General features: G+C 46.9%; 1 protein-coding gene across 4 annotated transcripts in view; it reads left to right on the forward strand.

The window, feature by feature from the left end:
• Window positions 1-23,644, forward strand: part of CFAP46 (cilia and flagella associated protein 46) — a 193,175-nt gene that overhangs the window by 86,616 nt on the left and 82,915 nt on the right. For all 4 annotated transcript variants that reach the window (XM_029061715.1, XM_029061716.1, XM_029061717.1 and 1 more), the window contains exons 23-29: window positions 283-464; window positions 6,665-6,796; window positions 10,039-10,204; window positions 11,814-11,898; window positions 15,109-15,247; window positions 19,968-20,151; window positions 22,018-22,177. In XM_029061715.1, coding sequence (XP_028917548.1) covers window positions 283-464; window positions 6,665-6,796; window positions 10,039-10,204; window positions 11,814-11,898; window positions 15,109-15,247; window positions 19,968-20,151; window positions 22,018-22,177 — 1,048 coding nt within the window. The remainder of the gene's footprint in view (window positions 1-282; window positions 465-6,664; window positions 6,797-10,038; window positions 10,205-11,813; window positions 11,899-15,108; window positions 15,248-19,967; window positions 20,152-22,017; window positions 22,178-23,644) is intronic.

Genomic DNA, 23,644 nt, shown 5'->3' on the forward strand with positions numbered 1-23,644 from the left:
TGCACATGGTAAGCGCTTAACAAATACCAACATTTCTATTATTATCATTATTATCGTGTCTCTACCCCAGCGCTTAGAACAGTGCCTGGCACATAGAGCCAACAAATATCATAATTATTATCATCCTTCTACCTACCCTCTTTCTCTCCGAGATTGTAAATCCACAGGGGAGAGATTTGGGTCTGATTTGAATAGCTTGTATCTACCCTGAGGATTTAGCGAAGAGTGAGCTCTACCGGAATCCCTTGATTAAAACTTTCGACATTTTTCTCTTTCTTGCAGTTGGTGACACTGGCTTTAGAATGCAGTTGGTCAGATGTCCTGGTGGAGCTCCAGACACTCACCCGTTTGACCCACTTTGCCTATGCGTTGCGTGACCACGACAAGGTGATGTTGTGTTCACAGGCAGTCACACAGTTGCATGAGAGAAGTTTCAAGGACGTGACTTCAAAGACGTCCAAAGTGTAAGTAGAATTCAGATCTTCATTGTGGAAAAAAGTTTCCAATCCTTTTGTGGCATTTAGTAAGCATTCTCGGCTTGCAGAGGACTATATTAAACACTTGGAAGCAGCATCACCTAGTGGATAGAGCACGGGTCCGGGAGTCAGAAGTCATGGGTTCTAATCCCGGCTCCGCCACTGCTCCGCTGTGTGACCTTGGGCAAGCCACTTGGCCTCTCTGTGCCTCAGTGACCTCATCTGTAAAATGGGGATTGAGACTGTGAGCCCCACGTGGAACAGCTCCTGTATCCAACCCAATTTGCTTGTATCCACCCCAGTGCTTAGTACAGTGCCTGGAACACAGTAAGCGCTTAACAAATGCCACAATTAAATATCACAATTACTTGAAGAGTACGATAGGGTAAGTAGACATAATCCTTACTCTCGAGGACTTTTCAGTCCAACAGGGGAGATGGAAATCGATCGTATTTATTGAGTGCTTACTGTGCGCGGAGCACTGTACTAAGTGTTTGGGAGAGTACAGTATAACAGAGTTGGCAGACACGCGACATGAAAATAAATGACAGGTAAAGGAAGTGACAGGGTATGTGCATAGGTGCTGTGGGAGTGAGTCTTTGAGTCTTCTTAGGTGACGGGGCTAAATCATAGGTGATGCAGAAGAAAAATAAAAGAGGATGAGGAGATGAGAGCTGAGGCCAGAGCCCCTCAAAGGGCAGGGACTGTATCTGTTGCCGATTTGTACATTCCTAGCGCTTAGTACCGTGCTCTGCACATAGTAAGCGTTCAATAAATACTATTGAATAATGAATAATGAGAGAGATTTGCTGAGGGAAATAGGATTTTAGAAGGGTTTGAAAATGGGGAGGGTGGTGATCTGTCAGCTATAGTAATAATAATGGTGGCATTTGTTAAGAGCTTACTATGTGCACAGCACTGTTCTAAGTGCCGGAGAGGATACAAGGTGATCAGGTCGTCCCACGTGGGGCGCACAGTCTTAATCCCCATTTTATAGATGAGGGAACTGAGGCATAGAGAGGTTAAGTGACTCGCCCCAACTCACACAGCTGACAAGCGGCTAAGCCGGGATTTGAACCCATGACCTCTGACTCCCAAGCCTGTGGTCTTTCCACTGAGCCACACTGAAGCTGTTTGGCCTACTGGATAGAGCATGGCACAGCGTGGCTCAGTGGAAAGAGCCCGGGCTTAGGAGTCAGAGGTCATGGGTTCCACTCCCGGCTCTGCCACTTGTCAGCTGGGTGACTGTGGGCGAGTCACTTCACTTCTCTGTGCCTCAGTTACCTCATCTGTAAAATGGGGATTAACCGTGAGCCTCACGTGGGACAACCTGATGACCCTGTATCTCCCCCAGCGCTTAGAACAGTGCTCTGCACATAGTAAGCACTTAACAAATACCAACATTATCATGGCACTGGGAGTCAGAGGACCTGGGTTCTAATCCCGGCTCCGCCACTTGCCTGCTGCCCGACCTTGGGTGAGTCACTTCACTTCTCTGGGCCTCAGTTTCCTCAACTGTAAAACAAGGATTAAATACCCGTTCCCCATCCTATTAAGATTGTGAGCCGCATGTGATACGGGGACTGTATCCAACCTGATTAACTTGTATTTACCCCAGCTCTTAGAAAAGAGCTTGACAGATAGAAAGCATTCAATAAATGCCATAATAATAATAATAATAATAATAATAATAATAATGAAGAGTAAGAGAGTTCCAGACAGGAGGGATGACGTGAACAAGGGGTCAAAGGTGAGAGAGATGAGAGCAAGGCACAGTGACTAGTTGGTGTTGGAGAAGTGAGATGTGTGGGCTGGATCGCAGTAGGACGGATGCTAATTTAGCCGATTGAATGTCTCGGAGCTGAAAGTGAGAAATTTCTGCTTGATACGGGAACGGATGGGCCAACGTTGGAGGTTTTTGAGAAGTATGGAGAGATGTAGAAAAATGATATAGGCCGCAAAGTGAAGTGAGGAGGTAAGGAGGTCAGCGAGGAGTCTGGTGCAGTGTTTGAAGCAGAATTTAAAGAATCCTTAGATAGGCATGGGAGCAATGCAGATGGAGAGGAAGGGGTGAATTTTAGGCTATGATGATGAAGATAGAACCCACAAAATTGGGTGCCTGACAAAATATGCAGGGTTAAGGAGAGAGATGAGTCAAGAATAATACCATGGTTGCAAGCTTGCGTGGTAGGGAGGATCAATAAATCAGTCAATCAGTGGTATTTTTGGACCACTTACTGTGTGTAGAGCACTGTACTACAAAGGAACTGGAAGACATGTTTTCTGTCCACAAGGAACTTACATTCTAGATGGGGAGACAGGCATTAATAAATAAATGAATAAATAAATTGGGGTACATTACTGCTGTGGGACTTGGGGGGGGGGTGAATATCAAGTTATAAAGGGTACGATCCAACTGCGTAGGCGATGCAGAAGAGAGAGTGAAGAGGAGAAAAAGGGCTTAATAGGAAGAGGCCTCTTGGAGGAGATGTGTGATTTTAATAGGCTTTGAGGAGGGGAGAGTGATGGGAGGGTGGTGATGTTGTCTACAGAGATGGGAAAGTCGGTGAGAAAGAGAGGGTTTGAATGGGAGGCTGAGGAGTTCAATTTTGGATACGTTGAGTTTGCCCTGTAAGCGGGGCGTCCAAGTGGAGAAGCCCAGAAGGCAGAAGGAAATGTGAGGCTGCAGAGAAGGAGAATGATCAGCGTTGGGGATATAGATTGGGGAATCATCCGCACAGGGAATGTCGTGGAAGCCAGAAGAGTGATTGAGTTCTCCAGGTGAGTGGGTGTAGATGAAGAATAAAAGGGGGCCCAGAGCTGAGCCTTGCGGATGAGGCAGATATGTCTTTTGCATCTGCACGGTTAAGAGACCAGTTACCAAATCTGAACACGGTTTCCCACAGCCTGACTGCCATTTCTGTCATTAATTTATTTCTATTAATGTCTGCCTCTCCCTTTAGATTATAAGCTCACTGTGGGCAATGAATGTGTCCGTTTATCGACCTATTGTACTCTCCCAAGCACTTAGTGCAGCGCTCTGCACACGGTAAGCGCTCGGTGAATACGATCGACTGACAGGCCGACGTATCCTCTTCTGCGTCCTGCATACGCTGGAAAATCGTTTCTGCAGCTCTTTTCACAGGGACGCCTGGAACTTCTGTTTCTCATAGATGCATTTCACGTCGGAATCACGATATGCTTAAGCCATATTTATGTCACCTAAAGTGATCCTTGATTGCTCAATCCATTCCATCAGTGTTAACGTGAGTGTAAATTGATGCAGACTTTAGAAGGCACAAAATCTGTTTTTTACCATCTGCAGTTAGTCGGGAAGAGCCAGCCGTCTTGCTATATCTCCTCTGCACACCTGCCAGCCAATTCAAGGACCCGAACTCAAAATCCAGCAAATCGAGAACATTATGTGGTTGTTTGCCATTTCCTAGAAACCTCTCGGACCATAAATTAAAGCATATATCCCAGAAAGAGACTTAATGTAGGCTATTAATTTTTGACAGGCACCTTCAGTATAGGGTAATTTTTCATGCCCAGGATACGGTCACAGAGGCAAGGGCTGGAATAATTCATTTTCATTTGCTGCCAGGCCCCGCTCTAGTGGAGAGAACTCAGCATCCACTTTAGTCATCTTAGACTCTTTTCTTTCCAAGAGTGGTGGTGGCGGTATTCATACAAGTTATATTATTCATTAAATGTTTCCCATGTGCAGGTCCCTGAGAAACAGCGTGGATTGGAAGAGAGAGCGTAGTTTTGGGAGTAAGACGTGGGTTCTAATTTAGTAAGCATCCTCACCTCGCGGAACACGGTACTAAACACTCGGAGAATACAGTAGGGTTCTGCTGTGAGACCTTGGGCAAGTCACTTTATTCCTTTGGGTCTCAATTTCCTCAAGTGTAAAATATGGATTTAAATACCTGTTCTCCCTCTCCCTCGGACTGTGAGCCCTGTGTGGGACGGCGACTGTGTCTGACCTGACGATCTCGTTTCTGCCTCGGTTCTTAGTAGAGTGCTCAGAACGTTCGAATTGCTGAACAAAAAACACAGTTATGGTGGAGTGGCGTAAATGGAGGGAGAGGGAATTTCAGGCTAGAGGGAGGATGTGGGAAAGAGGGCTGTGGTGAGATAGAGACACAGCGAGTGAACTGGTGCTAGAGGAGGAAAGCGTGAGGGAAGAGCTGCACCAGGAGAAACAGTGAGGCCTAGTGGAAGGACACTGGCCTGGGAATCAGAAAGACCTGGATTCTAATCCAGGCTCTGCTACATGTCTGCTGTGTGGCCTTGGGCAAGTCGTTTCACTTCTCTGGGCCTCAACGGAGATTGAGACTGTGAGCCCCACATGGGACAGAGACTGTGTCCTACCCGATTGACTCGTATCCACCCCAGTGCTTAGTACAGTACTTGGCACGTAGTAAGTGCTTAACAAAAATCATAATTATTATTATCAGAATCTCTTGGCACCTACCTACCCAGCGCTTCACTTCTTTCTGCCTTTCTGTTTTGACCTCTCCGGAGGAATCCTGTGATCCAAATGGAAAGTTGGGGCTTGTGTTCTCTTTAGGGGAACAAATCTGGTGGGTCTAAGCTTAATCAAGAGATCAATCGATCAGTTGTACAATGAAAAAATAAACAGACACGTTCCCTGCCCACAGTGAACTGACAGCCTGGAGGGAGAGAGAGGCATTAATATGAATAGATAAATTACAGATAAATTACAATGTGTACATAAGCGGCATGGCTCAGTGGAAAGAGCCCGGGTTTGGGAGCCAGTGGTCATGGGTTCAAATCCCAGACCTGCCACTTGTCATCTGTGTGACTGTGGGCAAGTCACTTAATTTCTCTGCACCTCAGTTACCTTATCTATAAAATGGGGATTAACTGTGAGCCTCACACGGGACAACCTGATAACCCTGTATCTACCCCAGCGCTTAGAACAGTGCTCTGCACATAATAAGCGCTTAACAAATACCAACATTATTGCCATTGTTCTTGTCTGTCCGTCTCCCCCAGTTAGACTGTGAGCCCATCAAAGGGCAGAGACTGTCTCTATCTGTTACCGTTTTGTACATTCCAAGTGCTTAGTACGGTGCTCTGCACATAGTAAGCGCTCAATAAATGCTACTGAATGAATGAATGAATAAGTGTCGTGGGGGCTGGAAGGGGATTAATGATAATGTTGGTATTTGTTAAGCGCTTACTATGTGCCGGGCACTGTTCTAAGCGCTGGGGGAGATACGGGGTCATCAGGTTTGTCCCACGTGAGGTTCACAGTTAATCCCCATTTTACAGATGAGATAACTGAGGCAAAGAGAAGTGAAGTGACTCGCCCACGGTCACAGAGCTGACGAGTGGCGGAGCTGGGATTCGAACCCATGACCTCTGACTCCGAATCCCAGGCTCTTTCCACTGAGCCACGCTGATTAATAAAGGCTTTAAGTGTTTCATGGCTTCGTCCAAAATCTGTCAGTACCTAGAAAGGCATTGAAAAAGTAGGCAAAGTGTGGGAGATGAAAAGCAAGATGCGTTCAGTTGAAACTGAGAGTGTGGGGCTTTTGGCTTTCATTTTACAACAGATTTGCAGAATGCTAGTGTCCTCTGGTGGCCACACACAAACAGAGACAGATTCCATCGTCCCTTTCAGCTCTGGGTCGCCAACCCAGCTCGGGCATTCCTATTCGTTCATTAAGTCGTATTTGTTAAGCGCTTACTGAACGCAGAGCACTGTATTAGGCTCCTGGGAGAGGACAATACAGCCAGAAATGGACACGTTCCCTAACCATTCCTATGAAGCTGAAGAGAAATAGACACAACCCTATCGTTCCATTTACTAACGCATTTCTCACGCCCGGCTATTTTTGTTAATTCCCGTAACATATACGAATAGATACTTACAGATGGTTTCGAATGGAGTAATCGACAATAGCAATAATGGCATCTGTTGAGCAGTTGCTGCGTGTCGAGCGCTGTTCTCAGCGTGGGGGTAGATATGAGGTGATCAGGTCGTCCCATATGGGGCTCACAGTCTTAATCCCCATTTTAAAGTAACGGAGGCCCGGAGAAGTGATGTGACTTGCCCAAGGTCGCAGAGCAGGTAAGTGCCGGAGCCAGGATTAGAGCCCAGGTCTCAGACAGCCGGGCCTGGGCTATTTTTTGTTTCTGTGTTTGTTTCGCAGAGGTGAACGCGAGTTTCGAGCTGAAATGTTGAGCACCGCTTATTGCGTACGAGGGAAAAGCATAATGGAGAACTTGGCTGGGAAGAATGAACTGCGCTTCGCAGCGGTGGCATCCTTTGTCCAAAGCGCGAGGTACAGTGGAACGGGGGGAAGGACACACGGCGGATATTCCAAACGGCGACCGTTGAAGACAGTGGGGGGAGCCTGGCTCAAGGCAGGCGGGTGAGCGAGGGTGATCCGTGGTTCCTCCGCTGAAAAAATAAAAATAATAATGATTATAATAATAATAGTAATAATGATCATCCTTATTGTCATATTTGTTAAGGGCTTTCCGTCTGCCAGTCATTAATTCATTCAGTCGTATTGACTGAACGCTCACTGGGTGCAGAGCACTGTACTGAGCTCTTGGGAGAGGACAGTAGAACAATAATCAGACACGGTGAGTTTACAGTCTAGCAAGGCCCTGTACTAAGCAGAAGCCGCGTAGTGTAGTGGATAGAGTGCGGGCCTGAGAGTCAGAAGGTCATGGGTTCTAATCCCAGCTCCACCACTTGTCTGCTCTGTGACCTTGGGCAGGTTGCTTCATTCCTCTGTGCCTCAGTTCCCTCATCTGTAAAATGGAGATTGAGAATGTGAGCCGAGTCCTCTGTGGGACAGGGACTCTGTCCGACCCGATTGGCTCGGCTCCACCCCAACACTTATTAAAGCACCTGGCACATAGTAAGCACTTAACAAATATCATTATTATTATTATTAATCAGGTCAGACATAATCCCTGTCCCATGTGGGGATCACAGTGTAAGTAAAAGGGAGTAGGATTTAATCCCCATTTTACCAATGAGGTAACTGAGGCACAGGGAAGTGGAGTGACTTGTCCAAGGTACACAGCATACGTGTAGCAGAACCAGGATTAGAACCCAGCTCTTTTGACTTCCAGCCCCACGTTCTTTCCACTAGGCCATGTTGTTTCTCCAGATGTTTTCAAGAGGACCCTAAATTCTCCTGAAGCACAGGGCTGTTTTCCTGATGAGCCCCACTGAGCAATGGCCCCTTACGTCTTGCTTGAGGTGGTGATGGGATTTATTCATTCATCCATCCATCCATCCATCCATCCCATCATACTTATTGAGTACTGACTGTGTGCAGAGCACAGTACTAAGCACTTGGCGGAGTAATTTACCGAGCACTCAGTGGGTGAAATGTGCTGTGCTAATTGCTTGGGAATTACAAGCTCAAAAAGCAGTGTGGCCTAGTGGACAGAGCCCAGTCCTTCTAATTAGGCAACAGGGCTTCAATCCAGCTCTGCCATCTATGTGCTGCATGACCTTGGACAGGTCACTTGATTTTTCCATGCCTTGATTTCCTCGTCTATTAAATGAGGGTTATATGTCTGTTCTCCCTCCCTTACAATCCTAATAAAATCACTGTGGTATTTGCTAGCCACCAATGTGCCAAGAACTGGACTGGTCTTTTCTCATCTTATGCTGTCCAGTTGTGTCTGACCCATAGCGACACCATGGACACATTCATTCATTCAATAGTATTTACTGAGCGCTTACTATGTGCAGAGCACTGTATTAAGCGCTTGGAATATACAAATCGGCAACAGATAGAGACAGTCCCTGCCCAGTGACGGGCTTACAGTCTAATCGGGGGAGACGGACAGACAAAAACAATAGCGATAAATAGAATCGAGGGGATGGACATCTCATTAACAAAATAAATAGGGGAATAAAAATATATGCAAGTGAACGGACGAGCACAGTGCTGAGGGGAGGGGAAGGGACAGGGGGAGGAGCAGAGGGAAAGGGGAAGAGGGAGCTTAGCTGAGAGGAGGTGAAGGGGGGACAGAGAGGCAGCAGAGGGAGCAGAGGGAAAAGGGAAGCTCAGTGTGGGCAGGCCTCTCGGAGGAGGTGAGCTCTCGGTAGGGCTTCGAAGAGGGGAAGAGAATTAGTTTGGCGGAGGTGAGGAGGGAGGACGTTCCGGGACCGCGGGAGGACGTGGCCCGGGGGTCGACACATCTCTCCAGAAGCCCCCACCTCCATCTGCAATCGTTCTGGTAGTGGATGCAGAGAATGTTCTTGGTAGAAATCTGGCAGTGGTTTACCTTTGCCTCCTTCCGCGCAGTCAACTCAAGTCTCCGCCCTCGACTCTCTCGCGTGCCGCTGCTGCCCAGCACGGGGGAGTTTTGACTCGTAGCCGACGGCCCGCCGCTCGCTAGCCACTGGCCGAGCTAGGAATGGAATGGACGGGCCTCTGCTTCACTCTCCCTCCCAGTACAGTGCCTGGCACATAATAATAATGTTGGTATTTGTTAAGCGCTTACTATGTGCCGAGCACTGTTCTAAGCGCTGGGGTAGACATAGGGGAATCAGGTTGTCCCACGTGGGGCTCACAGTCTTAATCCCCATTTTACAGATGAGGGAACTGAGGCACAGAGAAGTTAAGTGACTTGCCCACAGTCACACAGCCGACAAGTGGCACATAGTTAAGTGCTTAACAAATACCATTATTACTATTACCATAAATATTATTTCTGTATTGATTTCATTAATTCAATCATTCAGTCATATTTATTGAGCATTTCCTGTGTGCAGAGCGCTGTACTAGGCCCTGGGGAAGTACAGTTCAGCCACAAGTAGAGACAATCCCTGCACACCATGGGTTCACAGTCTAGGAGGGGGAAAACAGACCTCAAAACAAGTAAACAGGCATCAGTAGCATCATTATAAATAAATAGAATTATAGACATATATATCATTAATCAAAATAAATAGAATTATAATTATAAATACGTACATACATGCACAAGTATCATGGGGCAGGGAGGGGGGTAGGGCAGAGGGAGCGAGTCAGATGACTCCGGGGCTTAGTACAGTGCTTGGCACTTCTAGGCGCTTAACAATTAAATGATCGTTGCGATCGGGAATTGCCCAAGTTATATCTCCTGCCCACCAGGGATGCTGTGTCAGTGAATGCTAGGGACACTCTCCGGGCCGAGACTTTCTTGGATCCACCCCAGCGCTTAGAACAATGCCTGGCACATAGTAATAATAATAATAATAATGTTGGTATTTGTTAAGCGCTTACTATGTGCAGAGCACTGTTCTAAGCGCTGGGGGAGACACGGGGGAATCAGGTTGTCCCACATGGGGCTCACAATCTTAATCCCCATTTTACAGATGAGGTAACTGAGGCCCAGAGAAGTTAAGTGACTTGCCCACAGTGACACAGCTGACAAGTGGCAGAGCTGGGATTCGAACTCATGACCTCTGACTCCAAAGCCCATGCTCTTTCCACTGAGCCACGCTGCTTCTCCTTAGTATTAACAAATACCGTCATCATTATTCCGGTCACCAGATCCTCCCTTTCAGATTTGCAGGTATCGCCCGGTCAAGTGAGCTAGTGATGCTGGCCACCCGTCATTTCTGGAACGCCTGCCTTCCTCTTCTCGGCTCCAAGGTTCACAGGGAGAAGCTCAAAGTGCCCACGCGAACCATCATCAAGATTATCAATGAATCGGAATCTAGAAACCAGGAGGTGAGAGACCTTGGATATTGGACATTGATATTTGATCTGCATTGGTTATTCGCCCCACTCCAAGGCCCTTATTCATTCATTCTGTCATATTTATCGGGCACTTCCTGTGCGCAGAGCACTGTACTAAGTGCTTGAAAGAGGACAGTAGAACCATTCATTCATTCAATAGTATTTATCGAGCGCTTACTATGTGCAGAGCACTGTACTGAGCGCTTGGAATGGACAGATCGGTAACAGATAGAGACGGTCCCTGCCCTTTGACGGGCTTACGGTCTAATCGGGGGAGACGGGCGGACAAGAACAATAGCAATAAATAGAACAATAAGCAGACACACTCCCCGCCCACAGTGAGCGAGTGAGTGAGTCTAGAGACTCATCACAGGCAAGGAACATGTCTGTTGACTCTGTCGTATCGTACTCTCCCCGGCGCTGAGGACAGTGCTCTGCACATGGTAAATGCTCAATCAATACTGTTGACGGACTGATTATAAGGGATTCTCCTCAGTGGGGAGAGGCCAGTTCAGGAGGTCGGTTCGGGACGCTTAATAAGCGTTCTCACCATCTGTCTGGGATTCCATATTTGCCTGTAAAGTGGTTGATGAAATGAGAGGCAGTCTGGCCAGCGTGGCTTAGTGGAAAGAGCCCGGGCTTTGGAGTCAGAGGTCATGGGTTCCAATCCCAGCAATGGCCACTTGTCAGCTGTGTGACCGTGGGCAAGTCATTTCACTTCTCGGCGCCTCAGTTACCTCATCTGTAAAATGGAGATTTAACTGTGAGCCTCATGTGGGACAACCTGATTACCCTGTATCTACCCCAGTGCTTAGAACGGTGCTCTGCACATAGTAAGCGCTTAACAAATACCAACATTATTAAGGGATAATTGTTCTCCCCCACATCTCCTCCCAGAAGCCTTCCCTGACCGAGCCCTCCTCTCCTCTTCTCCCGCTCCCTTCTGCGTGGCTCTTACTTGCTCTTTCACTCATCCCCCCTCCCATCCCCACAGCACATATGGATATACCTGCAATTTATTTATTTATCTATTTATGTTAATGTCTGTCTCCCCCTCTAGACTATGAGCTCGTTGTGGGCAGGAATGTGTTTGCTGTTACGCTGTACTCTCCCAGGCACTCAGTACGTTGCTTTGCACAAAGTAACCACTTAATAAATATGATTGAGTGAATCACGGAAAGAGCACAGACGTGAGAGTCAGAAGACCTGGCCCATAGTCCCAGCTCCGCCACTTACCTGCCGTTTGACCTTCGACAAGTCGCTTCACTTCTCTGTGCCTCAGTTCCCTCACTTCAAAATGAGGATGGGAGCTGTACCTGTCCTCCCTTCTTAGACTGTGAGCCCCTTGTGGAACACACTGGTTTCTCGTTGTGGGCAGGGAACGCATCCTCCAGCTCCGTTATATTGTTCTCTCCCAAGCGCTTAGTACAGTGCTCTGCACACACTAAGCGCTCACGAAATACAAGCGATCGATCGATTGGCTATCTTTTTTCGGCCTTCATGTTTGGCACCTGGTGGGAACCTAATAAATGTCATTATCGTTACTAAGATTATCGTATTAATTCTGACTTGGAAATGCATGCAGCTTTTTTCATTTTAGGAGACAGAAAGCTCACTTCTTTTGCACCAGTGGCCTACAATGGATTTTCAAACTACTGGAACCACGGAAGGATGCTTTTGCCCAGGTTTGTACTTAAAAAAAAAAAATCCCGCCTCGTAAGAAAGCTTCTGTCTTCCCCAGTGATCAGTCAGATGCCCCCGCCCCAGTTTATCCTGACCCTCCTTTCCTGCACAAATAAGAGCAATAATAATAATAATTATGGTATTTGTTAAGTGCTTACTATTTGCCAAGCACTGCTCTAAGTACAGGGGTAAATATGAGTTAATCATTCATTCATTCATTTATTCATATTTGTTGAGAGCTTATTATGTACGAAGCACTGTACTAAGCACCCGGAAGAGTAAAATACAGCAACAGACACATTCCCTATCCACAAGGAGGTCACAGTCTGGAGGGGGAGACAGACAGTAGAGAAGCAGCGTGGCTCAGTGGAAAGAGCCCAGGCTTGGGAGTCAGAGGTCATGGGTTCGAATCCTAGCTCTGCCACTTGTCAGCTGTGTGACTGTGGGCGAGTCACTTCACTTCTCCGGGCCTCAGTGACCTCATCTGTATAATGGGGATGAAGACTGTGAGCCTCAGGTGGGACAACCTGATTACCCTGTATCTACCGCAGCGCTTAGAACAGTGCTCTGCACATAGTAAGCGCTTAACAAATACCAACATCATTATTGTTATTATTACTATGAAATAAATGAATAAATTATAGTTATATATATAAGCGCTGTGGGGATGGGAGGGAGGATGAATGAAGGGAACAAGTCGGGAGACAGAGGAGTGGGAGAAGAAGAGGGTTTAGTCGGGGAAGGCTTCTTGGAGGAGATGTGCCTTCAATATGGCTTGGAAGTGGGGGAGAGTAATTATCTATCGGATTTGAGGAGGGAGGCGTTCCAGGCCAGAGGCAGGACGTGGACGAGAGGTCGATCACGAGATAGACGCGATCAAGGTACAGCGAGAAGGTTAGCAGATGTCATCCAGATAAATAGAATCATAGATATACAGACATCTCCTTGTCCCACATGGGGCTCACAGTCTTAATCCCCATTTTATAGATGAGTTAACTGAGGCATAGAGAAGTTAAGTAACTTGCCCAAGGTCACACAGCAGACATGTGGCTGAGTCAAGATTAGACCCCAGATCCTTCTGACTCCCGGGCCAGGGCTCTATATCTTAAGGCGCGCTCCTTCTCCAGTTATAGCGGGGCTATTGATTAGCCACCACCTATACATCAAGCACACTGAAGAAGCGTGGCCTAGTGGAAGGAAGCTGGGCTTGGAAGTCCGAGGACCTGGGTTCTCATCCCAGCTCTGCCAGTCACTTGCTGTGTGACCTTGGGCAAGTCACTTAACTTCCCTGTACCTCAGTTACCTCCTCTATAAAATGGGGATGAAGACTTTGAGCCCCAAGTGGGACAAGGAGATGTGTATATATCTACGATTCTATTTATCTTGATGATATCTATGCCAGACTACTTGTTTTGTTCTGTTTTGCTTTGCTGACTGTCTTCCCCTTCTAGACTGTGAGCCCGTCATTGGGCAGGGATTGTCTCTACCTGTTGCCGAACTGTACATTCCAAGCGCTTAGTACAGTGCTCTGCACAGAGTAAGCGCTCAATAAATATGATTGGATGGATGGATGGATGGATGGATGGATGGATGGAAGGGATGGATGGAAGGGATGGATGGATGGATGGATGGATGGATGGATGGATGGATGGATGGATGGATGGATGGATGGATGGATGAATGAATGAATAGGGCTTTGAAACAAGAGAGAGGCTTGTTCTGGCAGATGTGAAGTGAGAAGTAGTTTTAGGCAGGTGGGAAAGTGTCAGCAAGGAATCAGGGGTGAAGGGAAATGAGTGAGGCCCAGTGAGTAGGTTGGAATTAGAGGAGCCAAACGTGTTAGCTGGGTTTAATTTAACCAGACCCACATATTCACTCCGTCACTCAATCCTGTCGGTTCGACCTTCCCAACATCGCTAAAATCTGCCCTTTCCTCTCCATCCAATTATCACAGACACTCATCCTATCCTGCCTGAATGACCGCATCGGCCTCCTTATTGACCTCCCTGCCTCCTGTCTCTCCCCGCTCCAGTCCACGCTCCATTCTGCCGCCCGAATCATTTTCTTTCAAAAACATTCAGACTGCGTTTCCCCGCTCCTCGATAAACTCCAGTGGTGTCCCATCTACCTCCACATCAAACAGAAACTCCTCACCATTGGCTTTAAAGCAGTCCACCACTTTTCCCCCTCCTACCTTACTTTGCTACTCTCCAACAACCCAACCTGCACGTTTCGTTCCTCTAATGCCAACCTTCTCACTGTGCCTGGATCTCTTCTAGAAGCAGCGTGAGAAGCAGCGTGGCGCAGTGGAAAGAGCACGGGCTTTGGAGTCAGGGCTCATGAGTTCGAATCCCAGCTCTGCCACTTGTCAGCTGTGTGACTGTGGGCGAGTCACTTAACTTCTCTGGGCCTCAGTTCCCTCATCTGTAAAATGGGGATGAAGACTGTGAGCCCCACGTGGGACAACCTGATTCCCCTGTGTCTACCCCGGCGCTTAGAACAGTGCTCTGCACATAGTAAGCGCTTAACAAATACCAACATTATTATTATTATTCTATCTTGCCGCCGACCTCTCATCCACATTCTGTCTCTGGCCTGGAACGCCCTCCCCCCTCAAATCTGACAGACGTTGACTCTTCCCCCCTTCAAAGCCTTATCGAAGGCCCATCTCCTCCAAGAGGCCTTCCCTGACTAAGACCTCCCGTCCATTTCTGCCACTCCCTTCTGCATCTCCCGACTAGCTCCCTTTATTCATCCCCCTTCCCATTCCCACATCGCTAATGTCCGTATCCATAATTTACTGATATTAATGTCCATCTCCACCTCTAGACTGTCAGCTCATTGTGAGCAGGGAATATGTCTTTTTATTGTTACACCGTACTCTCCCAAGCACCTAGTATAATGCTCTGCACACAGTAAGTGTTCAGTAAAGTTCAATAAAGTCCCGTAAGCCCGTCAAACGGCAGGGACCGTCTCTATCTGTTGCCGACTTGTTCATTCCAAGCGCTTAGTACAGTGCTCTGCACATAGTAAGCGTTCAGTAAATACTATTGAATACTATTGTATGAATAAATGTGATCGACTGACTGACCGTCTTGGGAAACACTGTAGTTACTGTTGTTCACAGCACAGTGGTCGTGTTGTTATTTTTGTGGTGGGGTCATTGGTGTTTCCGTCTCACCCCGTGTCTCTCGGCTGGCTGCTTTTTAAAGGAGCAGAGGATGACCTGACTTTAAGAGCATCTCTCTACGGACTGCTTTTCCACATGCACGCGGACAAAAATGACTGGGAAACGGGGCTCAAGGTCTTAGACGAAGCGATTCAAGCGCTACCTCGGACATCGCACCGGCTGTAAGTTGGCGTGTTTATTCGGTGGACAGTAGCCCAAGAATCCCATTTGGGTTTCTTGTTTTAATGGTATTTGTTAAGCACTTATTCATTCATTCATTCAGTCAGTCGTATTTATTGAGCGCTTACTGGGTGCAGAGCACTGTACTAAGCCCTTGGGAGAGTACAATACAACAATAAACAGACACATTCCCTGCCCGCAACGAGCTTACAGTCTAGATGGAGACAGACATCAATGCAAGTACTAAATGCTCGGGTAGATGCAAGATAATCAGGGTGGCCCAATCCATGTCCCCCTTGGGGGGGGTCACAGTCAATCCCCATTTGGCAGATGAGGTAATAATAATAATGATTATTGTGCTTGTTAAGCACTTACTATGTTTCAAGCACTGTTCTAAGCGCTGGGGTAGGTACAAGATAATGGGAGTTGGACACAGCTCATGTCCCACGTGGGGTTCGCAGTCTTAATCCCCATTTTACAGATGAGGTGACTGAGACCCAGAGAAGTGAAGTGACTTGCCCAAGGTCACACAGCGGACAAGTGGCGAGGATGGGGTCAGAACCCGGGTCACCTCACTCCCAGCCCCGTGCTCCATCCACTGGGCCACGTTCCTTCTTATTCTTTTGAAATATCCGTAAATCAAACACAGGCAGCACTGAGACACAGATTATCCAAATAATTTCATATCCTCCCTCAAAACATTTTGGTTCAGAGGCCCGAATCATCTGGGCATTTAAGATAAATGAGGACTTGTGGCCCAAAACATATGAATGGTGCTAGCTGAGATGTAATTTCAAGCTCAGTTACTCAGTTAACTTGCCTGGGTAGATCTTGAGTCAGATGATATTTAACGAAATGATAAAAGTAATTATCAAACAATGCCCAAATGTTAATGCTCCCACAAAGGGACAGTCTAACTCCTGAGTAAAGCATTTTTGAAGGAGTTAATTAGATCGAATAATGTTATTTAGTGAAGTTCGGGGGATGAAAACCATAATCATCATCTTCTTGAAGGGCAAACGCTTTTTATTTATTTTGAAAAAAAAAATGCATTTATACTTCAAGGGCCGATTTTCCTTCTTTCCTTCCTTCCTTCATTCAGTCGTATTGTTCACTTCTCTGGGCCTCAGTTACTTCATCTGCAAAATGGGGATTAAGACTGCAGAGAACTGTACTAAGCATTTAGGAAGAGTACAATATAAAGCTCAACAGACACATTCTCTGCCTACAGTGTGCCAATTCTACCCTGAGTGTGTATTTTGAAGCAGGTCTTCTCCCTTCCAGTTACTTCAAAGACAGAAATTCCATGACTTCTCTAAGCAGGAGAAATCAAACCTGTAAAGGAATATCAATCAAATGAAATGGCTGGGCCTCCAAAAGCCAGTCAGTCATATTTATTGAGTGTTTACTGCGTGCAGAACACTTGGGAGAGTCCAGTAGAACAATACAAAAGACACATTCCCTGCCCACAGCTAACTTACAGTCTGGCCACCCGTTCACTTTTGCTTTCTCCTCTTAAGAGGGAGATGAGGCTCTCTTTGGTCTTAGGGAATCAGTCGCTCAATCAACAGTTTTTAATGAGCACTTATTATGTGCAGAGCCCTGTACTTGGCAGAGTACATTACAGCCGGGTTAGCAGACACGTTCCCTGCCTATAATGATAATAATAATGGTGGTTTGCATCAAGGGCTTACTATGTGCCAGGCACTGTACTGAGCACTGGGATCGGTACAAGCAAATCGGGTTGGACACAGTCCCCGTCCCATATGGGGCTCACAGTCTCAATCCCCATTTTTCCAGATGAGGCAAATGAGGCACCGAGAAGTGAAAAAGCCTACAGTCTAGTGTTCTACAGGCACCTCTCCAGAAAATCCCTGCCCATTATTATTATTATTAATAACGTACAGAGAAACTCTGGCCCCATCTTGACCCACACTGGCAAGGGCATTATTACTAGGCATTTTTTTGAGCACCCTCTGAGTGCAGTGCGCTGCACTGAGCACTTCAGAAAGCACAACAGAATCCTGAGAAGAGCAAAATGGCCTAGTGGCTAGAGCCCCGGCCTGGGCGTCAGAAGGTCGTGGGTTCTAATCCTGGCTCCACCACTTGTCTGCTCTGTGGCCTTGGGCTTCTCTGGGCCTCAGTGACCTCGTCTGTAAAATGGGGATGATGACTGGGAACCCTAGGCGGGACAGGGACTGTGTCCAAACCTATGTTCTTGTAATAATAATAATGTCGGTATTTGTTAAGCGCTTACTGTGTGCAGAGCACTGTTCTAGGCGCTGGGGGAGATACAGGGGAATCAGGTTGTCCCACTTGGGGCTCACAGTCTTAGTCCCCATTTTACAGATGAGGGAACTGAGGCACAGAGAAGTGAAGTGACTTGCCCACAGCCACACAGCTGACAAGTGGCAGAGCCGAGATTCGAACCCACGAACTCTGACTCCCAAGTCCAGGCTCTTTCCACTGAGCCACGCTGCTTCTCGTATCCACCCCAGCGCTCAGTGCAGTGCCTGGCACACTGTAAGTGCTTAACAAATACCGTAACTGCTACTATAATTATTATGAGGCACATTTCCTGCCGACAAGGAGCTTTACGAATAGTGGAATCAAAATAAATAATCAATCATTGACCGTGTCCTAAGCACTTGGTAGAGGGAGAAAATTTCCCACGGCACTTAGGTCAATATCTGTAATTTATTCATTTCTATTAAGGGGGTCACAGTCTCAATCCCACAATCGATCTCTGGGTTACTGAGGCCCAGAGCAGTTAAGTGACTTGCCCAAGGTCACACAGCTGACAAGTGGCAGAGCGGGATTAGAACCCATGTCCTCTGACTCCCAAGCCTGGGATCTTTCCACTAAGCCACACTGCTTCTCGCTGTCTTCTCTCTGCTCCTCTAATGTCTCTTCCTCTAGAATCTAAGCTCCTTGTGGGCAGGGAAGGTGTCCATTTATCGTTGTTTTGTACTCTCCCCAGCGCTTAGTACAGTGTTCTGCACACAGAAGGTGCTCAATAAATACATTGAATGAGTGTCTGACATGACTCCTGCTCTCAAAGAATTTACGATCTGCTGTGTGGAGATCTGCATTGAGCACTTGGGAGAGTATGAAAGAGTTGGTAACCTAATCCCTGCCCACAAGGAGTTTATAATCTGAGGTGTGGAGAGCTTGGGAGAGAACAGTCGATCCATTTATCGACTGTACTGAGCACTTACTGTTCCCAGAGCGCTGTACTAAGGGCTTGGAAGGGGACAATCAATTAGTCAATCAAATTCAAGGTATTTCTTGAGTGTTTACTGTGTTCAGAGCACTGTACTAATTACTTGCGAGAGCACAATCAGTCCATCGATCCATGGTATTTATTGAGTGCTTACCTTGTGCAGGGCACTGTACTAAACTCTTGGGGAAATACAACGCAACAGAGTTGGTAGGCATATTCCCTGCCCACAAGGAGTTTATAGTCTAGAGAGGGAGAAATAGAATTAGAAGATCCAATCCCTGCCTTAACCATTGAGTAAACTATATACACAAGGGGCTCCACTAGATTATAAACTCCTCTCTCATTTACTCAGCTGTGCTCCCCTGAGGGCTTATTTAGTCCAGTGCTCTGCACAAAGTAAGTACTCAAGGAATACCGTTACAATGGGTGGGTATGAAAAAATACAGGAGTGCTAGAAATAGCTGTAATAATAATAATAATGGTATTTTTAAGTGCTCACTATGTGCCAGGCGCTTTACTAAGCGCTGGGGTAGATATAAGCAAATTGGGTTGGACACAGTCCCCATCCCGGGTGGGGCTCGCAGTCTCAGTCCACATTTTACAGATCGGGGAACTTAGGCACGGAGAAGCCAAGTGACTTGCCCGAGGTCTCACGACAGAGAAGTGGCGATAGGGCTGTGGGACGTGGAGATCTGGGAATTTATTAGGGAAGGTGATAGGACTCCAGAGGAAGCCAAAACGTTCAATCCCGAGTGACTAGGCGGACCCGTTCATTCATTCAGTCAATCGTCTTTATTGAGTGATCACTATGCGCAGAGCTCTGTACTAAGCGCTTGGAAGAGTACAATATGACCATAAGCAGACATATTCCCTGCCCACAACAAGGTTACAGTCTAGAGGGGGAGCAGACGTTAGTATAAATAAATGACCAATTTGGACATGAGAAGCAGCATGACGTATTAGATGGAGCATGGGCCTGGGAGTCAAAAGATCGTGGGTTCTATTCCCGGCTCCCCCACGTGTCTGCTGTGTGACCTTGGGCAAGTCACTTTACTTCTCTCTGCCTCATCTACCTCATCTGTAAAAACGGGGATCGAGACTGTGAGCCCAATATGGGACAGGGACCGTGTCCAACCCGATTTGCTAGTGTCCACCTCGGTGCATAGTGCAGTGCCAGGCATGTAGTAAGCGCTTAACAAATACAATGATCATTATTATCGTTATCATTATTAAGTACCGTGGGGCCGGGAGGGGGGATGAATCAAAGGAGCAACTAGAGGAGGGATGGTCTTCTAGGATCACAAGTGCTAGACGGTTTCAGCGGTACCATAGCCTCTTTCCACTTACCCCGGGCTCCCCCCAGATTGGCCCTAGATCCACCCGTCTACGCTCCAGGCCTAGGGGAGGAGTGAGCCAGTCTGACAGAAGCCGAAAATGATGAGAGAACTTTACCTAATCTGGCCTCTCACTCCAGGTTAAAACTGTCATTGTATTTTCAGGCTAATTTTCAAACACATGGTAATAGTGAAAGCAAAACTCGGTCTCAGCTTCCTGAGGGACATTCAGAAGTTCAAAGACGAAAGTGAAGATTACTTGTCCCACATGTGGCACCGTTTGGCCCTGAATTCCAAAGATCTTCATCGACAGTTAACCTGCTTTCAGAATGCGATTGAAGCTTTACAGGTCTGAATGTGAATAACAACAATAATAATAATGATCGTGAGGATGATATTCACGCTCATGATAATTGGGCTGTTTGTGAGGCACTTGATAATAGTAATATTCATGATAATGATAGTTGGGGTATTTCTAAGGCACTTACACTGTGTCAATCATTGTGCTAAGCACTGGGGCGAGTAGAGAAGCAGCGTGGCTCAGTGGAAAGAGCCCGGGCTTCGGAGTCAGAGGTCGAGGGTTCGAATCCCAGCTCTGCCACTTGTCAGCTGTGTGACTGTGGGCGAGTCACTTCAATTCTCTGTGCCTCAGTTACCTCATCTGTAAAATGGGGATTAACCGTGAGCCTCACGTGGGACGACCCGATTACCTTGTATCTACCCCAGAGCTTAGAACAGTGCTCTGCCCATAGTAAGCGCTTAACGAATACCAACATTATCATTACAGGATCATCAGGTCGGACACAGTCCCTGTCCCAGCTGGGATTCACAGCATAACGAAGAGGGAGAATACGTGTTTAAACCCCCATTTTAATAATGATGATAATTATTATGGTACTTGCTAAGAACTTTTTAAGCCCTGTTCTAAGCACTGTTCTAAGCTCTGGGGTAGATGCAAGTTAATCAGGTTGGACATAGTCCCTGTCCCACATGGGGCTGACACACTTAATCCCCTTTTTTCAGATGAGGTAACCGAGGCCCAGAAAAGTGAAGTGATTTACCCAAAGTCACACAGCGGACATGTGGCAGAGCTAGGGATAGAACCGAAGTTCTTCTGACTCCCGGGTCCACGTTCTATCCACTAAGCCACAGAGCTTCTCAGTTAAAGAGGAAACTGAGGCACAGAGCAGTTAAATGTCTTGCCCAGCAGACAAGGGGCAGCGTTGGGATTAGATCCCAGGTCTCCTGACTCCCAGTCTCCCTAAACCTAAGAGAACACCAGCAGGGTAGACATGAACAGAACCGATCAGACACAGTCCCTGTCCCACATGGGACTCGAAGTCCAGGTTGGGGTAGACAAAAATAATAATAATGATAATTATGGTATTTGTTAATCGCTTCTTATGTGCCAAGCACTGTTCTAAGCGCTATACAAGGGAAATAATAAAACCGAGTCCACGAGAGAAAAGTCAAGTCAAGGAAAAGAATGGCTCTTGGAAAGCAGTGTCTCCAAACTCCCCGTTGCCCTCGAGGGAAACAGGCCTTACTTACCGACCCTCAGAATATTCCCAGGCTTCTTTCTAAAGGTGGCTTTGAGGTGGAAAAATACTACTGCGCTTAGAACAGTGCTTGGAACATAGCGCTTAATAAATAACCATCATTTTTATTACTGTGGGCAGGGAATGTGTCCGTTTATTGTCATATGATAATAATAATAATGTTGGTATTTGTTAAGCGCTTACTATGTGCAGGGCACTGTTCTAAGCGCTGGGGTAGATACAGGGTCATCAGGTTGTCCCGCGTGAGGCTCACAGTTAATCCCCATTTTACAGATGAGGTAACTGAGGCCCAGAGAAGTGAAGTGACTCGCCCACAGTCACACAGCTGACAAGTGGCAGATCCGGGAGTCGAACCCGTGACCTCCGACTCCGAAGCCCAGGCTCTTTCCACTGAGCCGCGCTGCTTCCTTTCCCAAGCACTTAGGGGAATCAGGTTGTCCCACGTGGGGCTCACAGTCTTAATCCCCATTTTACAGATGGGGGAACTGAGGCACAGAGAAGTGAAGTGACTTGCCCACAGTCACACAGCCGACAAGCGGCAGAGCTGGGATTCGAACTCATGAGCCCTGACTCCAAAGCCCGTGCTCTTTCCACTGAGCCACGCTGCTTCTCTACTGATACTGAAACTGATACTAAATATGTGTTTCCTCCCCAAGAAACAAGAGAATGCATGGCAGAAGGTTGATTTCCTGATGGAATTTGCAGAATGGTTATATTTCAAACAGTTTCCTCTCACTGATGCTATTTACCAGCTGAACTGGGCAATCGATATCTCACTCCAAATGACGTATTCCCTGAACTTGGTTGAAGAAGAAGGTATGTAAATATATGTCTCCGTTCCTTATTTTTTTCCATCAATGAAGAATTTTACCATTTTCATATCGGGTTTACCATTACTACAGCAGGAGAAGCAGTGAGGCTTAGTAGAAAGAGCCCGGGCTTGGGAGTCAGAGGTCATGAGTTCTAATACTGGCTCCGCCATTTGACAGCTGTGTGACTTTGGGAAAGTCACTTCACTTCTCTGTGCCTCAGTTACCTTATCTGTAAAATGGGGATTCATACTGTGAGCCCCACGGGGGACAACCTGATTACCTTGTATCTACCCCAGCGCTTACAACAGTGCTCGGCACATAGTGAGCGCTTAACGAATACCATCGTCATTGTTATTATTATTAGAACGGATGATTGTTGTAGTGGTAAATGTGATATTATATGACTGTAAGCTCTTTGTGGGCAGGGAATGGGTCTGTTTATTGTTGTATTGTCCTCTCCCCAGCGCTTAGTCCCCTCTCAGGGTCACATCTGGGGAGTTTCCAGTCCTCCACCAGTCTCGGCTATGAGATGGAGAGTCAAGCGGAGGCCTGTCCGTTCCATTCCTAGCTTGGGCAGTGGCTAGCGAGTGGCAGACCATCTGCTATAAGTCAAAACTCCCCAGTGCTGGGCAGCAGCGGCACGGGAGAGAGTCGAGAGACTCGAGTTGACTGCGCGGAAGGAGACAGTGGTCAACCACTTCCAGATTTTTACCGAGAAAACTCTACGGATCCACTACCAGCAGCGATTTTAGATGGAGGTTGTGCGGTCTGGGAAAGATGGGTCCGTGTTGTCGCTATGGGTCGGAAATGACTTGGTAGTATGACGATTGCTGAGTACAGTGCTCTGCCCACAGTAAGTGCTCAAAAGATACGATTGAATGAATGATTGTTTTCCAGTGTCACTAAAATGTGCTGTTTAGTTTATTTCCATTCTTTGCTCTTGCCTTTGGCAAGAAGACAAAATCAGAAGCCCTGGTTTCTCCGGTTAAAGATTAAAGATTCATTCAATCATATTTATTGAGTGCTTACTGTGTGCAGAGCACTGTACTAAGCACTTGGGTGAATACAGTGCAACAATAAGACACATTCCCTGCCCATGATGAGTTTACAGTCCAGCGGACGGAGCTTACAGTCTACAGAAGAAATTACAATATAGGATGGATAATATAAAAAAGTAAATCAGTGTGATTCTGGTCCTCATTTCCTTCGCCTGCAAAATGGGGATTCCGTGCTTGTTCTCCTTCCTTTTTAGGCCGTAAGCCCCATGAGGGACCAAGTTCTCATGTATCTACCCCAGCACTTAGTACAGTGCTTGGCACATTTTAAGCGCTTGACAAATACCATAATTACTGGTAGTAATTGATAGTAGTAGTAAGTGATAATAGCAGTAGCAGATTAATTGATCACCCACTGGGAGCCATGCACTCTGTTAGGTGCTTGGGAAGTATAGAGAGGCAGTATGGTCTAGTGG

Source organism: Ornithorhynchus anatinus, chromosome 3, assembly GCF_004115215.2.
Source record: "Ornithorhynchus anatinus isolate Pmale09 chromosome 3, mOrnAna1.pri.v4, whole genome shotgun sequence".
Classification (NCBI taxonomy): Eukaryota; Metazoa; Chordata; class Mammalia; order Monotremata; family Ornithorhynchidae; genus Ornithorhynchus; species Ornithorhynchus anatinus.